At 41.6% G+C, this 19461-nt stretch overlaps 1 protein-coding gene across 1 annotated transcript; it reads left to right on the forward strand.

Moving 5' to 3' along the window:
• Window positions 1-401: 401 nt before the first annotated feature.
• On the forward strand, window positions 402-16696 carry Mtfmt (mitochondrial methionyl-tRNA formyltransferase). The gene is given in 10 exon segments (XM_003462049.5): window positions 402-668; window positions 2215-2424; window positions 3806-3928; window positions 6640-6742; window positions 7784-7859; window positions 10531-10622; window positions 14094-14172; window positions 15064-15146; window positions 16277-16444; window positions 16446-16696. Coding segments are annotated over 10 exon segments (1182 nt in total). The 5' UTR covers window positions 402-447; the 3' UTR covers window positions 16473-16696.
• Window positions 16697-19461: the final 2765 nt, after the last annotated feature.

The raw sequence follows: 19461 nt of genomic DNA on the forward strand, positions 1-19461 counted from the left end.
CCTGCTCCGCCGTTTACTAGCGGTGTGGACCTCCGAAGCCGCCAGTCCTTAGCTTCCAAGCTCAGGTTCTCTTTGGTGAGATGGTTGTGGTCCCTACCTCAGCCAGGTAACGTGAGGTTAGCAGAAGCAAGAAATATAAACTACACAATCAAGTCGTGGTACACAGGAAGAACTCAATAAATATTAGTCATCATAATGGCTAAGATACTGCAAAGACCCATATGATCTGTTCCTAAAAGAGTTGCTTTGCTGTTTTGGCTACCATAGTGCAAATAAACGACACTGGCATTGAACTACTTTAGTTAGAGCCAACCCAGGATGGCCCCGCTGGCAAGCGGACAGGCCCCGCCCACTCCGCGACTCTCAGGCCCCGCCCCCATGTCCTTCCTCGGCCCCGCCCATACGCGCTTGCGCAGTGCGTGTGTGCAGCGGCCTCTGGCCAAGGCGATGAAGGTTCTGTGGCGCTACTGGTGGAGACCTGGGATGGGCCGCGGCGCCGCGGGCGGGACAGCGATCCCTCAGCGGTGGGTCGTGACCCGGCTCGGCGGCTGTCTTGACTGGGAGGACAGAAAGGACGCCCGAGGTCGCGACAAGCCGCCCTGGCGGGTGCTCTTCTTCGGCACAGACCAGTTCGCCCGGGAGGCTCTGCGCGCGCTCCACGCCGCCAGGTACCCGGGCCGGGCTGGGCCCCGGGCTGCAGGCGCGGCCGAGCCTGGGCCATCGGGTTGCGGACAGGCGGCGTGAGCCGGGCTAGGTGTCTCAGCGCACACCTTCCAATTGGCCCTGGGGCGCCGGGTCTGCGCCCACGCCTGCCCGGTCAGTCCCACCCCCTTGCCCCGACTGGCTTGCAGGTGTGGAGCCCGGGGTTCACAGGTCACCTCGCTGCCCAAGGTCATCAGCTGGGACTAAAACCAGCTCCGATTTCCAAGCTCCCTCTTTTCCAACGCTTCCTGCTTCTCCAGCCTTCCGGTGTGTGGATCCCAGGCCTTGCTCGTGTGCTTCCCGGATGTGCGGGTCCCCTGCACATCTGTGCCTGCACCTCCTGGTCTACGCTGGACTCAGCTTTTCCGACCTGGAACACCTTTCACAACAAGGGGCCTGTGCACTCTCTTTGCACCTTGCTACTTTAAATGTACATTTCTTCTGATGAGTCACTTGGCAGCACAATTAACCATACCTTTCTTTTAATGCCCTGATGCACAGTCCTTTTCTCCTAAGTCTTCAGCGTGTACGTGCAATACCCATTTACTAAATAAACATGCAGCCCTGCACATGAGGCTGTAGCTCAGTGTCAGAGTGTGAGACTGCCCTGGGTTTGATCTCTAGCACAATGAATGAAGGAATGAGTGAGTGAATGTACAGCCCCCCCGCCACCAAAATACTGTGCAGCAGGTGAAGTGAACGAGGTGTGCTAAAACTGCTACCACAGAAAGATGCCTATGTACCTTTGTTTTTTAAAAAGTGTTTAGGGGTCAGAGGTTTGCTCAGTGTTACAGAGCTTGCCTGGCCTGATGCAGGCCCTGGGTCCAATCACCATCACTGCAGAAAACAAAAAAGTAGGTGTTACCTGTGTTACAAAACTTCAGTGATTCAAAGCACAAGGAGTTTAGAGTTGTTTTCTTCCATCTCTGGCTTCCATTTCCCAATTCTGTCTAGAAACAGTCATTGATTTCAGTTTCTTATTCTTCGAGAACTGTTCGGGGCATGTATAAGCATTTGGATACTTACCACATTTTTTAAAGGTTCCTGTCGTAACATATATACCATTATTAAGAATAATAACCAAAACATGCCAAAGCATCGTTACAACATCCCACATGTATAAAATAACTGCTGTTTATGTTTTTGTATGCATAGGATATCTCTGAAACAGTACTGTCCAAATGGTAGCCAGTGGGCATATTTAGCACTTGAAACTTAAAACTAAATGAAAACCCAGTGATTTAAGAGGCTAATGAAGGAGGGTTAGTTGGTGAAAAATTTAGTGAGATTTAGTCACAAAATAAAAAGGCACTAAGGGTTTAGTTCACTGGTAGGGTGCTTTTTTAGCATTTAGGAGGTCCTGGGTTCAAGCCTCAGTGTTACTGGGGGACGGGTGTATTAAAAAGTAAAAGCTGCACTGGTTTTCGTCATTTAGCCCTAGATACTTCATGAGTTTAACCTATAAAAATGTCTTAACACTGACATGTTTTCCTTCCAATCTTTCTCACTTAGGGAAAACAGAGAGGAAAAGTTGATTGAAAAACTGGAGGTGGTCACAGTGCCGTCGCCGTCACCCAGAGGCCTGCCAGTGAAGCAGTATGCTGTGCAGTCCCAGCTTCCAGTGTTTGAGTGGCCGAATGTGGGCCCTGGAGAATATGACGTAGGAGTGGTGGCTTCCTTTGGCCGACTTTTGAGTGAGGCTCTTATTCTTAAATTTCCCTAGTAAGTTGTACTTGTAAGGAAAGAGTATAAAGACCTTGTTCTTTATAAATGGACCCAGTGTCTAAAATGCCACAATTTGAACTCAAGTATGTTTCCTTTAGTCTTTTAAAATAAATATCATTCTCAATGGGCTTTTACCTACCCACATTTAAATTCTGTATCTGTGTGCTGACAACTCCCTTCAGCTCAGCCTAGTTCCCACACCTCCATAGCCCAGTGTTTTGTTTTGTTTTTGTCTTTTTGAGACAAGGTCTCACTGTGCAGTTCAGGCTGGCCTTGAGCTCACTCTGTAGCCCAGGCCGGTCTCAAACTTGGAACAGTTCTCCTGCCTCAGCCTCCTGCGTGTTGGAATTGCAGGCATGTGCCACCACGCCCAGCTACCTGTAGCTCGGGTTTGATGTCCAACAGGCACCTTACATTCAAGTGTCCAAAACTTCCCAAAACTTTGCCTCAGTAAATGACGGCTGCCTTGGTTCACACCACTCCAGCCACACTGGTTTCCTTGTGCCTTGAATTGGTTGAGCATTTGTCTTCCTCCAGAGCTTTGTATTGATTTTCCTGATGCCTGGAAAACTTTTTTCCAATAGCCATTGTGTGCCACATAATGATACTTTAGTTAATAACAGGCTGCATATCTGGCATTGGTGCCATTAGATTCTGTGGGATGTCGTGGCCATCTGAGTTCGTGTAACTGCATGCTCTGATCATCACGCAACCAAATCCTCCTGCCACGTGTGTCCCCTGGGTTAAGCAATTGCTGACTGTCTGTGGTGTTTATTCTCTACCTCCTTCGGGTTTTTGCTCAGTTTCTTGTTGGTAAAAGCCACTTAGACTGCGATTGAAATTATAATCGCTCTCCGTCACTTCTGTCCCCTTCTCTGCTTTATTTTTCTCCACAGGCCTCAGCACCATCTGACAGACTTCCCCCGCCTGGCAGTTTGTTTTTTATTGCTCCTGCCCTGCCCTTTGCATATGAACTCCCCAGGAGCAAGAATTGAAGTGATGGAGATTATGTGACTGAACTACTGCATAAATATAATTTGCTTTGTCTGTGAGGTGCATATGAAAATTTGAATAGTTTTCAAAATAGTAATAAATGCATTTTAGAATTGTATCTTAACACCAGGCATAAGTTGCCAAAGCATCTTTGGAACACCAATAGTTGCCCTTGCTCTGTTTTTAATCGGGCATCCTGAGTTTCTTATGGTAAGAATACGTTTACCTCTGACCTTTTCTTTCAGGTGATATAGTACTAGATGGAGCTGTCGGCTTGATGAAATTTCTGGGAAAGTCTAATGCAAAGTAGTGCATTAGTGTAGGTAGCAGGAACTGCATGGCAAAGCCCATGCTGATGTACAGGTTTCTGTGTTTTACGACCCAGCGGCGTATTGAACGTCCATCCGAGCTGCCTCCCAAGGTGGCGGGGCCCGGCTCCCATCATCCACACCGTGCTCCACGGAGATCCCGTTACCGGCGTAACCATCATGCAAATCAGACCAAAAAGGTAGAGTGTATTTTCTTTCTTGAGAATTTTTTTTTTTTGGTTCCAGGGATCGAACTCACTACCTCACACTTGTGACACTAGGCTATACCCCCAGCCCTTTTTCTTGAGATTTTTTAAAAAATACTGGTAACAGTCTGTTTGGGGTATGTTTGGGGAAATGAGGGAAGGGACAGTGCTCAATAATCTTTGTCACTGTGGAGCAGTTCCTTTGCACCTATTTATTTATCTCATGGCACTGGGGATTGAATCCAGGGTCCTTAGACCAAGCAACATTCATACCCCTTTGTAAAAATAAATTCCTTTTTTTGAGGCAGGGTCTTGCTGAATTGCCCAGCTAGGCTCAAACTTGCAGTCTTCCGGCCTCAGCCCTCTGGAGTACTGGGACTGTAGGCATGTGCCTTCATGCCAGCTTCCTTTGCTTTGATACAACTTTGTTCTTGGTTTCTAATGTAAGCCTTATGTCTCTTGGTATATATGAGATATCTGTTTAACGTTTTTCTGGACTTCCTAATTTGTCAGTTGAAATATATTATCAACAACTGAATTTCTGTAAAGGACATTATGTAAACGACAGATTTCTATATGTTTATATTTTGAATCTCAGTTCTACTAACTTTGGTTTATAATTGTGGTTTTTTTTGATTTTTGTTTTTTGGTGGTGTTTTTTTTTTTGTCTTTTTCCTTTTTATCGATACCAGGGATCGAACTCACGACTGCCTGCTTGCAAGGCAGGCGCTTATGCCGCTGAGCTAAATCCCTAGCCCCAGTTTTTTGTTTTTTGTGGAGTTTTTTTTTTTTTTTGGTATCGGGAATCAAATTAAGGACCTTGTGCTTTCCAGGCAGGCACTTGTACCACTGAGCTACATCCCCAGCACCTTGGTTGTAAGTTTAAAAAACATTTTGGAGCCTAAAGGAATCATATGCTATTGTGTATAATGTGTAATATAATTGTCCTAAACATTGCTAATTTTTTTCTCTACATTTTAGAAAAAATTATTTAAAATAATTTGAGGAGTTTGGCTTAGTTACTTTTTTTGTTGTTGAGATAAAATACCCAACACCCAAAGTTAAAGGAGGAAAAGTTTATTTGATTCACAGTTTGTGAAGGTTTCAGTTCATAGTCAGCTGGCTCCAAGGCAGGGTGGCACATGGCACAGGAACAGCACAGAGAATAAACCGGCCACGGCAGAGCAGGGAGGAGACAACAAAGCGTGAAGCAGCCAAGTAGCTTCTTTCTGTCCCTTTATATTCCATCCAGTAGATTTGTGTTTTGGGTGGTGTCATCCAAGAGTGGGGCACCCCGGAGTGGGGTACCCTGAATGCTAGCATCACAGTTTAATCCCAGCATCACATACTCTAGATCCAGCTACCTCCCCAAACTCACACCTGTGATCACATGAGGCTTTGAGGGGAACATCTGAATACAAGCCACTGCAGAGTTAACACTAAATTTCTGCCTGTTGATGTCCCCAGAGAAAAGAATAATTTATGAGTTCACATGAACAACATGAAATTTACTTTGGAAAAAGGTGGGAGCAGTTCAAATACAGTGGCACATGCCTATAATTCCACTATCTAGGCGACTGAGGCAGGACAGTCACAAATTGGAACCCAGACTGGGCAGTTTAGTAAAATTCTGCCTCAAAATAAAAGTAAAAGAGGCCTTAGTGATAGAGAACTTGCCTGGCATGTGTGAGCCTCTGGATTCAGTTCCTAACACTGCAAAAAGAAAAAGAGAGAGAGTAGATGAAACAACAGTAGCAAAATTTTGGTACTTCTAAAATCTGTCAGAACTGGCTGATTCAGGCTGAGGATGTGGCTCAGTGGGCTAGCTCTTGGCTTCTATCACAAGGCCCTGGGTTTGCTCCTCAGCACAACAACAACAACAAAAACCAAGAAAAACAAAACTGGCTGATTTCCCAGGTGTGCTGTGTGCACATAGTCCCAGCTACTCAGGAGGCAGGAAGATCGGTTGATGTCACGAGTTCCAGACCAGCCTGGGCAACTTAGACTGTCTCTAAAAACACAAATTCACTGGCATAAAATACAAATGAAAACCACAAGGTTAAACTTTTTAAGCGAGGTATATTTCTAATGAAGGCTTATGGTCAACCTTTACAAAGCTCGCTGTAAGATTGATGGACATGCAAATACACTTGTGTCTGCTTATAGTCTCCAGTGGTTATCATCCATGCACAACTCTTGTCCATTGAAGGAGAAGAAGGAGAGAAATAGCTGTTAATTTTTTAATTAGAAAATAAATTCCTTATCTATGCTTTCTGTGTACTGATAGGAATTTTTCATACTATTTGTTTACTAATGGTAGACTTACTTGTAATTGCAATTAAATTCCTGATACATGCTGTATTCTTTCTTGCTTTAAAGCCTAAGGTGCAAAGTCTAAGTATGGACATATTTGGATCTTCTGCACAACCGATAAGTAGCCTGCAATACACTATCTCAGTGCGTGTAAATAGACATGCTGATCTTATAAAATAGTAATCATGTGGGTGCAATAGTGCATGCCTATAATTGCAGCACTTGGGAGGCTGACGCAAGAGGATCACCATAAGTTCGAGCACAAGCTGGGCTATCCAGTGAGTTCTAGGCTAGCCTAAACTGCATAGTGAACCCTGTCTCAAAACAAATAATGATAAAAAAATTAGTAAAATAGTAATCATGTTATTAACCTGCTTTTGACTTTTTGCCAGGTTTGATGTAGGCCCAATTCTTAAGCAGGAAACAATCCCTGTGCCACCCAGGACCACCGCCAAGGAACTAGAAGCCATGTTGTCAAGGCTGGGCGCCAGCATGGTACATACTCTTGGTGTTCCTCTGCTTTCCGTGTGTTTCGTGTTGTGCCAAGTGGTTCTTATGAAAAGGCTACGTTGATGACCCATAATCTTCAAACTTCTTAAAAAAAAGAACATGTGGTTTCTTGTCCTTGGCTTCCTAAAAATGAGCCCAGTTCTTGTGATCTTGTGGAAATCCTTTGAGGATTTGCAGAGTGAAACCAGCAATCGTCCACTGTCTCCTCATTTCATAGTGTGGCCTGGGCGGCCTCCTACCCAGATCCCCTCTCCTCACTCTCATCGGCACCTGGTCTCCCGTCACACTGGCCTCATGGCCCCTCCCAAAGTGGCCCTTAGCTCTTCAGCCCCTTCAGCATGAGGTGCCAGCTGTTTGTATCTGTGTACCCTGGAATTCTCCAGACAAATGTGCCTACGGGTGATACCTCTGTCTGTGTCTTTGTGTAGCTCCTTGGATCTGCAAACGGGAGGCTCTGGTAAACGCTTCAGGAATGAATTTGTAGTTCAGCTTTGAGCTAGTTAATTTTATACAGTGGAAACTTTCTTTCCCCAGGATATAGACAGTACTTCCTGTTCAGGGCCCTCTCTTGGAAGTGATCTCTCACAGTGGCTGCCTTGGCTCATGTGCCAGGACCATTTCACTTTCCCTGCACACACTGGAGGAAGTTGTTGATTGTTTCAGCGATCAAGACACTGAGGGCCACAGACAAGTTAAATAATTTCCACGCTAAGACAGGTCTTAGCTGGTGGAACTGGGTTCCAAGCCCAGAGCCGTGTGACTCCAGAGTACACTGTTCAGTGAGGCTCCAGTGCCTTCCCCCATTCCCTGGGGTGCCTGGGTCACTGAGTGCAGGCTGTCCTGGTGCTGATGGCTCGCACAACCAGGCAATGTTTACTAATTGTTTACTAATGCATATGTGCAGTACCACTGGGGAGAAAATGAGTGACCTGTGCAGAAGGGGGTTGCAAGCTAGGGGTCACTTTGCAAATGGCCATGTGTCTGCTTTGTGCTGTCTATCTGACTATGCTTTCTCCCTCTTTGTAGCTTATTTCAGTTTTAAAACATTTGCCCGAAAGTCTCAACAGTGGAAGGCAACAGCCCACCGAGGGGGTGACGTATGGTGAGTACAGGCTGTGACTGAGCTCCAATGCAGAGGGCCCTTCACACAAAGGTGTCTGGATGACAGAGGCCTCTTCCCTGAGCTTCGTAGTTTGGGGCAGATCATGTGCTCATTTCCATGCTCTTTCCTGGGAACAGTTAGGAAGGTTCCCTCCCTTGCAGTAGGGAGCCTCAGCAAGGAGTTAGCGTTTTTTTTCAGGGTTTTATTTTGAAAAGTATGAAACAGAGATAAAATAAAAGGCTAGTCTAACAGACCTGAGTTTACCTCAGGCTCAGCAATTATTGTATTTGATCATATTTTCTTTTTCTGTTTGAGTTTTTGAGACAGAGTCTTGCTATGTAATTCAGGCTGGCTTTAAACTCACTGTGTAGCCCAGGTTGGCCTTGAACTCACAACGATCCTCCTGCCTCAGGCACTGGCATTACAGAATTGTGCCACCATGCCCAGCTGTGATTGTGTTTTCTGTGTACGTATTTAGTGTGTGTGTATATATATATATATATATATATATATATAAGTTTTGCATAATCATTTGCAAATTTGAGAACCTTGTATCTCTGAGTCCTTTAAGATGTGTTTTACTAAGAAAAGAAACAGTTTCCAGATAGTGGGATAATTCCCTGTCCATAGTGGTTTTTCCTCAATGTCTTCAAGTATGTTTGATAGCTGGCTTTTTTTTTTTTAAAAGGTAGGACACAAGGAATGCATTCTGAAGACTTGGAATTTGTGTTTCTCCCAGCTATAATCCTCATTAGCTCCCAATAGATACAATTTTCTTTGAAACAATTTTAAAAATAGAAAAGTGCTGACACTGTAGTTTAGCAGTAGATCACTGATATAGCTAGCATGTGCAGGGTCCTGGGTTTGATATCTCTAACATTGTCAAAAAAGTGTTTTTAATTAAAGCAGTGTTAGGTTCTAGTCATTAGTTGTTATATCTCATTTTGTCTCTAAAGTAATTATTATCTTTCCTCGTTTATGACATTTGGAGGAGACCAGGCCACTTGGCTAATTTGTTCCTTTTATGGTAGTTGACATTGTTTCCTGTCCCTTTTATTTCCTATAGATATAAATTTTAAAGGTTTAATTAGATTCAGGCTGAATGTTTTGGTAAGAATATTTTATAGATACTAATGTGGTTCAGAAATATCTGTTGTAGTTTGGGGATTGCCTTTTATTTTTCTTTACAATTTAATTTTATTTCTTGAATATGTAAAATACACACCTGATTCAAACATTAAAACTATTTAAAAGGATAAACTGAAAAGTCTTGCTTTTGCCACACAGTCTTAAAAAGGTCACTTCAGTAAGTTGTTTCAGGTGACACCATAGCTAGGGGAGCCCGATCTGACCACCAGGTATTTGTAGTGGGAAGGTATTTCCTTTTACAGTGAGCAGGCCACTGGTTGGGGAATGCTTTGGCACTGTGCAAATATCCCCATTTGGTATAATTCCATATTATTATTAAGAGTAAAGTTAAAGAGATTTAGGATTTCTTTATAATTTTTTTCATTTTCCTTAAAATGCACCCTACAAAGGGTATACAATCAAATTAGTATGAAAATCTGCTGGTGAGAATGTTTTTCCAGATAGTTTTGTTACGTAGTTTGAGATCTTGTTAGGCTTATTTATTTCAATTTGTTTCCAATTTTAAGAGTTGCTTTACCTCTTTGTGATTCACTTTGATTTTTTTGAACTGTGTAAAACAGGTACCTAGCTCAAAAATTAAGCCATGCAAAAAAGGCGCACTCAGAGACATGCCACTTGTATTTTGGATTTGTCCGATCTAGCATTTCTCCTTTCCAAAGCATTGTTTTTTATTAATTTCTGACTTTAATCTTCTAGTATTTGCTTTTGCCAACATAATGTATGTAGTTTTTTTCCTTCTTTTTTTTTCTTTTATAGAAAAGTAGCATAAAACACACGCTCTCCCCCCACTCCATCCTTTTCATGTCATAGTGTATCTTGGAGACCACTTCCTGTCCGTAAGAAGGGGTTTTCCTCCTCCTTTTTTATGGCGGCTCGTTCTCAGTTATGGTTATATCATAATTTATTGAACAGATCCTCTAAGGCTGTGCATGTGAGCTGTTTCCAATTTTTTGCTATTTCAAATACTACCGTTAAGACTAACTCTATATGTATGACCCTTCTGAGTCTAACAGGTGAGAGATGGTGTCTCAGGGTAGTTTTACTGTGCGTTATTCTTGTGACTGAAGTTGAGATCTTTCCCTATGTTTCAGGATTTTTTGTATTTCTTTTTTTCTGGGCAGAATCAGCTCAGAATCAGATTTTTTCTATCAGGGTTTTGGTCCTTCCAGTTTCTAGGAGCACTTTATATAATCCAGAAATTAGTCATCTGTGATACACTGCAAATTCTTGCAGTTTGTCCTTTGATTTTATAGTTTGTCTGTCTTGCATGCTGCCTGACCTGGACCTTGAGTCATAGTTAGAAGGACATTTTCTGCTGTCAGGTTATAGTGTGGTTCATTTTGTTTTCTTTTAGTATCTGTTTGGTTTATTTGTTTTTAACTTCTTTTTGTGGAAAATGGTAAATGTATAAAATGTTGAGAGACCGTCATAGTATCTCCTGTGCTTATTATTCAGCATCAGTATGTGTTAGTTTGTGGCTCCTGAACCTGATACTCACTCTCACTCTTGGCTTTGTCTTTAGCGCCTAAGATTTCTGCTGATACCAGCTGTATAAACTGGGAAGAACAAACTTCAGAGCAGATACTCAGACTTTATCGTGCCATTGGAAATATAGTAAGTTGAGAAGTCAGGTTGCACTTTTACTGAATGGAGTTTTTTGTGTGTAATTTGCTCTCTGAACATCTTTATTTAGAAATACATCTCATAAACTAAATATAGGAAACCTGAAATTTTTATAATCAGATTCTTTTTTTTTTTTTTTTTTTTTTTTTTGATTTTCACTACATGGCCCAGGCTGACCTTGAACTCATAATGATCCTCCTGCCCCAGCCTTCCAAATCCTGGGATTGTAGGTGTATACCACCACACCAGGCTGTAGTCAGATTCTTAAGTCATTGATTTCCACATGTGGTATACAAAGAGAAATTGTGATTTCAAAGTTTGTTAAAATATCTGTGTTAAGCCAAATAAGTGCCAGCTTGGCAAGTGTGAGGTCATGAGTTTGATCCCCAGTACCTGCCCCCCCCCCCAGTCTGCATTGAATTCTCAATTCCTTCACAGATATATTGGGTTTTTTTCCCTTTTATTTGGATAGCCACTTACATTATTTGAAACCTGGGCTGGGCTCACCAAGTGTGTGGCTTTTCATGGACATCCTCTAACATTACTAGTGTTGGGTAAAATAGAGAACTACCATTAGATGTCCATAGCATGCCAAGCTTATCAGTGAAGATTATAAATCATGTTATAGTTATTATTGTCACATTTTACAGTTGAAAAAAATTAGTCCAGTGTGGTGGTACATACCTGTAATCCCAGTCCCTTGGAGGCTGAGGCAGGAGGATCAGAAGTTTAAACCCAGCCTGGACAGTTTAGCAGTTTAGCAAGATCCTAGCAAGAAGTTAGAGTCATTCATAGCCCTTTGACATTTGGGTGATAAGAAGGTCCAGGGAGGAACAGTTGAGTGTGGGGGGCTGGGGAGTCAGTAGTTCTGTGTTGGCCGAGTTAGGTTTGAGATGTCCCTGTAGATGCTAAGCAGACCAATTCTTGAGGTGCATCTGAGCCTCACTGGAAACCTCCCGCTGTCTCTGACTTAGTACACAGTGATGCGAGCCTCGTGCAACTCCCCTTGCCCAGCCTTTGAAACACTGAGCGCTCATCTTAGAGCCCCAAGTTGGGGTTCAAGTCCTAGAGCAGGCCTTTCCTAACCAAGAGCAGGACCCTTACCTTCTCTCAGCTTCTACCTTCTCACCTCTGATGGGGCTCAGAATACATCGTCCCATCCTGGTGCTGCCCTGGGGAAACTACTGCATTTTCCTGATCCTCCCTTTCTTGATCTGTGAAATAGAGGACTGAATTACCATCCAGGAAGAAATTACTCAGTGCAAAAAGTTGAAAGATTGTGAGAACTTATATCCTGGTACAAGTTAACCCCCTTCTCTCCAGCACTGAACCCAGGGGCTTTGCACTGAGCAAATCTCCCTACCCCCTGCTTTCTTTTTTGAGACAGGGTGTCCCTAGTTATCTAGGAAGAATTCAAACTTCAGTTTTTCTGCCTCAGCCTCCCAGAGTGCTGGCTTTGCAGGCATGCACCAGCACACTCAGCTTATGTTCATCATTATGAACCTAGTTGAGTCGAGTTCTAGGATCTTGGGTTAAGTGATAAAGATGCTGTTTCACACTAGGGCCCAGGGTGAGCTAGGCTGTCCAGTACACAACACAGGACAACTGGCTAGCCAATACTGCCTCTTAAAACCCCAGGAACTGCTGTACAACAGTGTAGTTAACAATACCATATGTCTACAATTTGTTAATAGGGCACGATTCATGTTGTGTGTATTTTACCACAATAAAAAAAAATCAAAATCTAGATGGATCAAAGGTTAACTTATGAAACCACATGACTGGAAGAAAGCGTAGTTGAATAATTTTATAATACTTAATAATCTTAAAGTGTAGCAAGACCTTTTAAAGCATGACATGAACTATTTTGGTCGTGAGAGAAAAGACTGGTAACTGTAACTCCATAAAAATAAAAGGCTCATGAGTGGAAAGTAATGACTGTCCCTAAGACTCAAAGGGAAAAGTATTCATATAAGTTAGAAGGCTAATTTCCTAAATATGAAAAAGGTTTCCTTTTTTCTTTTTTTTTTTTTTGTTTTAAAACAAAAAAATGGTCAGAATTTCAAAACAAAAATAGAAGACTGACAATGGCGTATTTTTCATGTTATCTTCAAAGTAGTGCTCAGATTACAAGAACTAAGCGTGAAAAAAAGATCAAACATGAAAGCACCACTATTCTTTTTGATGAGCTAACAGAGATTAGTTGTATAATTATCTATCTTGTGTGTATTTTCCCTTCTTTGCTCCTTTCCCCCATCCTAGTTGTTCTGTTCTTTTGAGCAGTTTCTTCCCCAGAAAAGGTTTTCATAAAATGGTAAGAGCTGAACAAGCCAGTTTTTAAAAATACAGGCCTGATGACTTCTTAAATTCTGCCTAATAAACCCCCTTTGCACCTCTTAAAAATACAGGCATAAATAAGCAGATAAATATATTGAAAGTGTAATAAAATACATGACAGCCCCATTAATCAGAGAGCAACAGATTACCTTGTCAAAGCACTAGAATAGTAAGCTGTGATCCTCTCTAACCCAGGCATTCTACTTAAAGGAACAAAATTAGAAACTCCCGGGGCAGGGGATGTAGTCAGTGGTAGAGCATTTGCTGACCACACACAAAGCCCTGTTTTAGATCTCTAGCACTGGAAAAAAAATTAATTCTTCAGGAATATATAAATGTTCAAAGATATATCTATAAGGCAATTTATTGCCATGTTTTACAATTTTATAATACTAAGAAATTGGAAATTACTGAAGTATCCAATTATTAAAGAATTGGTTGTATCCAAGTGACAATGCGGTTGTAAAATGAGACACTGCTGTAGGTACAAGGTGACACAGGTAAGGTGAAATAAGTAGCAATCAGAGACTGTCCATGGCTGTGGTTAAGTAACAAAAGTCCCTTATAGAAAAATACATTCGACTCTAAGCCCAGCATTTGGGAGGCTGACGCAGGAGGATCACCACAAGTTTGAGGCCAGCCTGGGCTATAAAATGAGATCAAAGCCAGGCTGAACCATACAGTGAAACACTGCCTCAAAAAAGACAGAAACCAAAACAAACAACAGGTTCTAGATTTTTGTAATAATACTTAAAGAAAAAAATACAAGGAAATGTCCCTCAGACCATTAAAGTGGTTACCTCTGATGCTGAGAATAATACCACTTTCTCTGTTTTGTTAGCATTTATGCTGTAATGTTTGCATCTTTCATAGTGAGCATAAATGTTTTAGTGGAAACAGTAATAAAGACAGAAACATTGATTTTAAAATAGTGCTTACGATCTTGTAAATCCTATTAAGGCTGATGTAGAAAGTCCTGTTTATGTTCTGTTCCTTAAAATTTACTGGTGCAGACCCAGTCCTCCTGTAAGCGGGGAAACGTCAGACGGGCACTCCACAGCAGGGCTGAGGAGGCTGGGAAGGACATGCCGGCCTCTGCAGCCCTTCTTGTCATTTCATTTGCAGGTTCCGCTGCAGACGCTCTGGATGGGGAGTACTGTGAAGCTCCTGGACTTCATAGAAGTTAACAGTTCAGTCCTTGCCGGTACTAACTTTTGAATAGCTGACACAGATGATCTTTTCACTACAATTTACTTGAAAATATGTCTGTTTTTACCACAGGTTACATTTACTAAAAATAAGCATTTTTACACTGTAAATTTTTGGGTATCTCCAGGTGCTGCAGAATTGCTTGTCCTACCTTATCTCCTTTCCTGTGTTTGCTAGGGTAGCCTCAGTGCCCAGCCGAGTTCCCTGCAGAAGGCAGTCCTGCTAGCTGGCAGGCCCTGGGGGTGGGGGAGTCAGGGCAGGTTGGAGACTCTCAGGTAGAGCAGAATTCCTGTCTTATTTAAGCTGCGACTTCCTGCATTAAGCTTTTCTGGGACTGCGGTGTGACTGGTTAATTTTATCCTAGTAAATACCACAGTGAGACTGTCCGGTAGGGAAAGTGCAGCCCAGAGTATAGCTTTCTGTGCCCTGGCTCCTTCTGAGGCCTGTGGGTGCACCTCACAGGGTGAGGAAGAAAGATGAGCCGCAGTTGGCGCTGCTGAGCCCAGGGGTCCAGGAAGCCAGGCTTGTTTGGGTGGGCGTGGAGGGCAGCTTAGGTCCTAGCATGCTTAAATCATAACATGGTGGCTGGCTTTTTCCCTTATCCAGCAGCACAGAATGTGCAGATTGAGCATTTTAGCTGAGCCCTGGGAGGCTGAGGGAAGAGGGGCTGGAAGCTTTGTGTGTGTGGAACATGTTTGTTTGGGCCTGTGATGTGCACAGAGTGCCATGGCTCCCTCATGGATTTGAATGACATCAGCAAATGTGACCTTTCCAGTGTGAGGACCGCCTCCCAAGATGTTTTCATATTTTTAAAAAGTAGCATGAAGCTGCATACTTTCTCTCTACTAATTTTCTCTCTCTCATATCCCCTGCCCCCACCCATCAGACCCAAAGTTCCCAGGACAAGCCGCCATCCCAGGATCCGTCCTGTACCATAGACAGTCCCAGACACTGCTCGTCTGCTGTAAGGTACGTCTTCCTTTAGTTTCGAATTAGCCATGTTTGTTTTGCTGAGTTTATAGTTTATATCTTTTGAATTAGAGCTTTACTGACCTGGCTGCCCATCAGATTGGACAAATACAATTAGTTAAATTTTTTTGAGACAGATTTTCACTATGTGATTTAGGCTGGCCTCAAACTCTTTTGTGTAGCCCAGGTTGGCCTCAAACTTGTAATGATCCTCTTATCTTAGCCTCCTAAATGCCGGGATTACCAGGCTTATGTCGACACACTGGGCTGGTTTAATTTTGTTAAAATATTAAACGGAACGTCTAGCATGCTTTTTTATTCTTAGTAATCCAATTTTATGCTTAGTTAAAAAAATGTCATAGCAAAGTATCTGGCTGAATCACTGCACATCATATACGCTACTTGCTTTTTCTGTTCAATGGTAGATTTAAATCTGCTGAACAATTTAAAATGACTTGGTTTTCTAAGTCAGTGGTGTGTTCCTGAGCAGTGTTCTGCACGCCTTCCGTTTCCTGAGTATTGTCAACGTGGTGCTCATGCAAGATGACACACACACAGGAGGGGGTTTAAAAACCTCAGAGCCTGGAGACGCAGGGTGCCCCTTCATCTTCCTCAGCCTCTCCTGGATCAGTGTTGGGTGTGCCCTCCTTGTCTGGGTCTCTGTGTATTTCCTGTCTGCAGTTTGCCCTCATAAAAGAAGTGGGCTGATTCCAATGTGGATTTGGGTTGTCTTAACTTGGGGAAAAAATTCTCGCGCCTACTGGGGCATCATTTCCTTTTCTAAAATGGAAATAGTACTGGATCTGCTGCCTTTTAGATTTGTTGTTTTCATGAACAGTCCCAGTGAGAGACAGACAGACTGGAAACTGAAGCACTGTGCAAATCAGCAGCTTTTTATTCTCCTCCCTCCTCTGTGGAAGTAGGTTTGTACAGGTCTGTGTATTTGCCATCTCTCTTTGGTAATAAACTTTTAGAATCAAGGAATCATGTATGTTATTTTCTATGCTGCTCTTTGCAGTTAGGCACTTAGTGAAGATTTGTTTCCATGATGAAAATTTTATGAACTAAAATGTACTTAGTTTTCCTGTTTTGCCACCACTGCCTGATCACTATTGTCCTTTCCTCCCCAGGATGGCTGGATTGGTGTCCGATCCGTAATGCTTAAGAAAACACTAACAGCTACAGATTTCTACAATGGATATTTGCACCCGTGGTACCAGAGAAATTCTCAGGCTCAACCAGTGCAGTGCAGATTTCAGACTCTTAGACTTCCTACCAAGAAGAGACAGAAAAAAAATTGTTGCTATGCAACAGTGCATTAAGTAGTTAGGAAGAGGACAGATAAGAATCTATTACATATTTGTAATGTATTAAAAACCTTATTTACAAGGAACTACCTTGTCTTTCAAAGAAGATGACTCAAAGAGGAGATTGTTGTCAAAAAAGATGGATCGCTTCACTTTCCATTTTTTTGTTTAGTAATCCTTAAAAGCAGCCTTTTCTACTTACTTAACAAAAGAAGCTTAAATAAATTTGTATTTATAATGTCACATTCAAGGAGGTAATATTTTTTCTAATGAACAAGAATACCTGGGATGTGTATATTTTAAGGGATTTTCTTTTAAAAAGGGTGCATCTGTTGAATTTTTAAAGCCTGTGTTCTCTGGTTACGTTATTATTTGGGGAAGATCTAATCTGTGTTCCTAAATTTCATTAAGTAGTGAAGTCAACTCTTTAAATTCTTCTGCCATCTAGATCTCATCAAATAGTAAACATAGATAAGGTTTGATAATCTCTGCCATGTTGATGTGTACTGTAAATTCACATGAAGCCTCAGAGCTTTCTTGCTGTAGGAAAATGTAATGCTTTTCATGTTTTTTGCAGTGAAAGTTATTGAGCTCCAGGTCTGCAAGTGCATCTGCTCTGTCTGCAAGAAAGCAGTTGAGAAAGAGTTGTGGCACTGCTGTTTGGTTGAGAGTCTGTCTATTTATTTATTTTGGAGACAGTGTATCACCATGTCTGGCCATAAATTTACTGTGGCCATAAATTTACTGTGTATTCAGGCTGGCCATAAATTTACTGTGTAGCCTAGGCTGGCCTCCAACTCACAGCAGTCCTCCTGTCTCAGCTTCTTGAGTGGTGGGATTACAGGAGTGTGCTATCACCATGCCTGGCGTTTGAGTCTTTTTGTCAGCCTTTCCTGCCTACAGTTTATCTGTTCATTCCAGTGTTCACTGGTAAGGTGATCTAAATTAGGACAGTTTCATGAGTAACAGGAAGTGTTTAGGATAATTCCCTCCACACAGAAGGCAAAGGCTGGACTCTCAGACAAACCAGGCAGTCTAGGCATCATGGTTATGGAGCACTTAAGAGTAACTGGCCTCCATGCTGATTGCTAGAGATTCAGAGATTAATATTTGGCATCTTTTTTTTTTTTTAAGAGGAAAAAGAGAAAAACACAAAACAAACCAAAGCGGTGTAAGGGTACACGTAATACAGAACTACAAAAAAACAAAACAAAACAAAAAAAAAACAAAACAAACAAACAAAAAAAAACATAACAGTAAGAAATCACCTGTTAGTATATTACATATTATCATCTTGAAAATAGTTCCTCAAATCACAGTATCAAAGAATACAAGGTGGACATTCAAACAGGTAGACTGCAAACAGCTGTGTTCAATGATCCAAAAACATTGATACAGTCAGCTATTTAACACCCCTAAACATACTTGCTGTTATATCCGTTAGAGCTCTTTTTCTTTTTTTTTTTTTCCCCTCTCTTTTTTACAACAAAATTCACGCACTTTGGATTTTATTACTCCTTAGTGCTTATTACTTTTTTTGGGGGGGGGGGGAAGAATACAGTCAAATATGGCAAAACAAAGCTGTCAGTCAATACCAAGGATAGACATAGCACATGATGTAGAACAGAGTACAAGTTTATCAACAATGGTTATCAACGTCCCTTGTTTCCTTAAAAAGACTTGTCTATCTCATTAGATATTATAAAGTTGGACAAAACAGTAGAGAACAAGACCAATAAAACTTAGGCATTGTAAACATTACAGGACTTCCAAAGAAGACAATAGTCAAACCAGAATGGGTATCTTAGTGAATCTTATTGTCTTCAAAGTAGTTGCCTATGTCTTCAAACTTGATACTACCATATAGAATGGAACAGAGTCTAATCAGTCAAAACAAGATCATGGGAGTACTACAGGACTTCAAAACAAGTTAATAGGAAATCAAAAAGAGTTATTATTTATATATCCTAATTTTTTGAATTTTTTCTTTAATTAAGACAAACATAAGAAATGACTAAATAATTTTTTTAAAACAATAAGGGGGAGATTGAGATAAAACAGGACATAACAGTATAACAATAGAGGTCACAGCATGACTGTTTCAACAACCTAGTACTTCACCACCATATAACCTGACTTAATAGTAGTTACCATAGTGTCTTTTTCCTTGATATATTTGGATAAAACTTCATATACTATAGCTTCAAATATTTTCAAATCAAGAAGCCCAGAATAAAGCCTTTCTAATTAATGAGTGAAAACTTTATAAGGCTCCAAGGCCACCTAATGGGGAATCATGATTACCACATATTTTTATATATTTGAATCATTACTTACATTAGGGAAACTATTCGGTATTCACACATGCGAGATTGATTTATTTCACTTATGAGTATGGTCTCAAGCTGCGCCCATTTATTGATAAATATCTCAATGTGATCCTTCTTTATAGCTGAATAATACTCCATTGTATAGAAATACCACAACTTTTTTATCCATTCCTCAGCTGATGGACACTTGGGTTGTTTCCAAGATCTGGCGATTACAAATTGTGCTGCTATAAACATAGGTGCACATATATCACTGTGGTATGATGCTTTCAGTTCTTCTGGGAATATGCCTAGAAGTGGAATAGCTGGAATAAATGGGATTTCCAGTCCCAACTTTTTGAGAAATCTCCAGACAGATCTCCACAAAGGCTGTACCAGTCTACACTCCCACCAGCAGTGCAGGAGAGTTCCTTTTTCCCCACAGCCTCTCCAGCATTTGTTGTCGGTTTTCTTGATCCTTGCCATTCTTTCAGGAGTGAGATGGTATCTCAGTGTGGTTTTAATTTGCATTTCTCTAATGACCAATGATGATGAGCATTTTTTCATGTATTTATTTGCCATTTGCATTTCTTCATCTGAGAATTGCGTATTCATCTCAGATGCCCATTTTTGGATTGGATCTTTGAATTTTGGAGGTCTGAGTTTTTTTAATTCTTTATATGTTTTAGACAAGAGGCC

The sequence above is a fragment of the Cavia porcellus genome, unplaced genomic scaffold, assembly GCF_034190915.1.
Source record: "Cavia porcellus strain 051 isolate PalLab524CR breed Dunkin Hartley unplaced genomic scaffold, mCavPor4.1 scaffold_8, whole genome shotgun sequence".
In the NCBI taxonomy this organism is placed as follows: domain Eukaryota; kingdom Metazoa; phylum Chordata; class Mammalia; order Rodentia; family Caviidae; genus Cavia; species Cavia porcellus.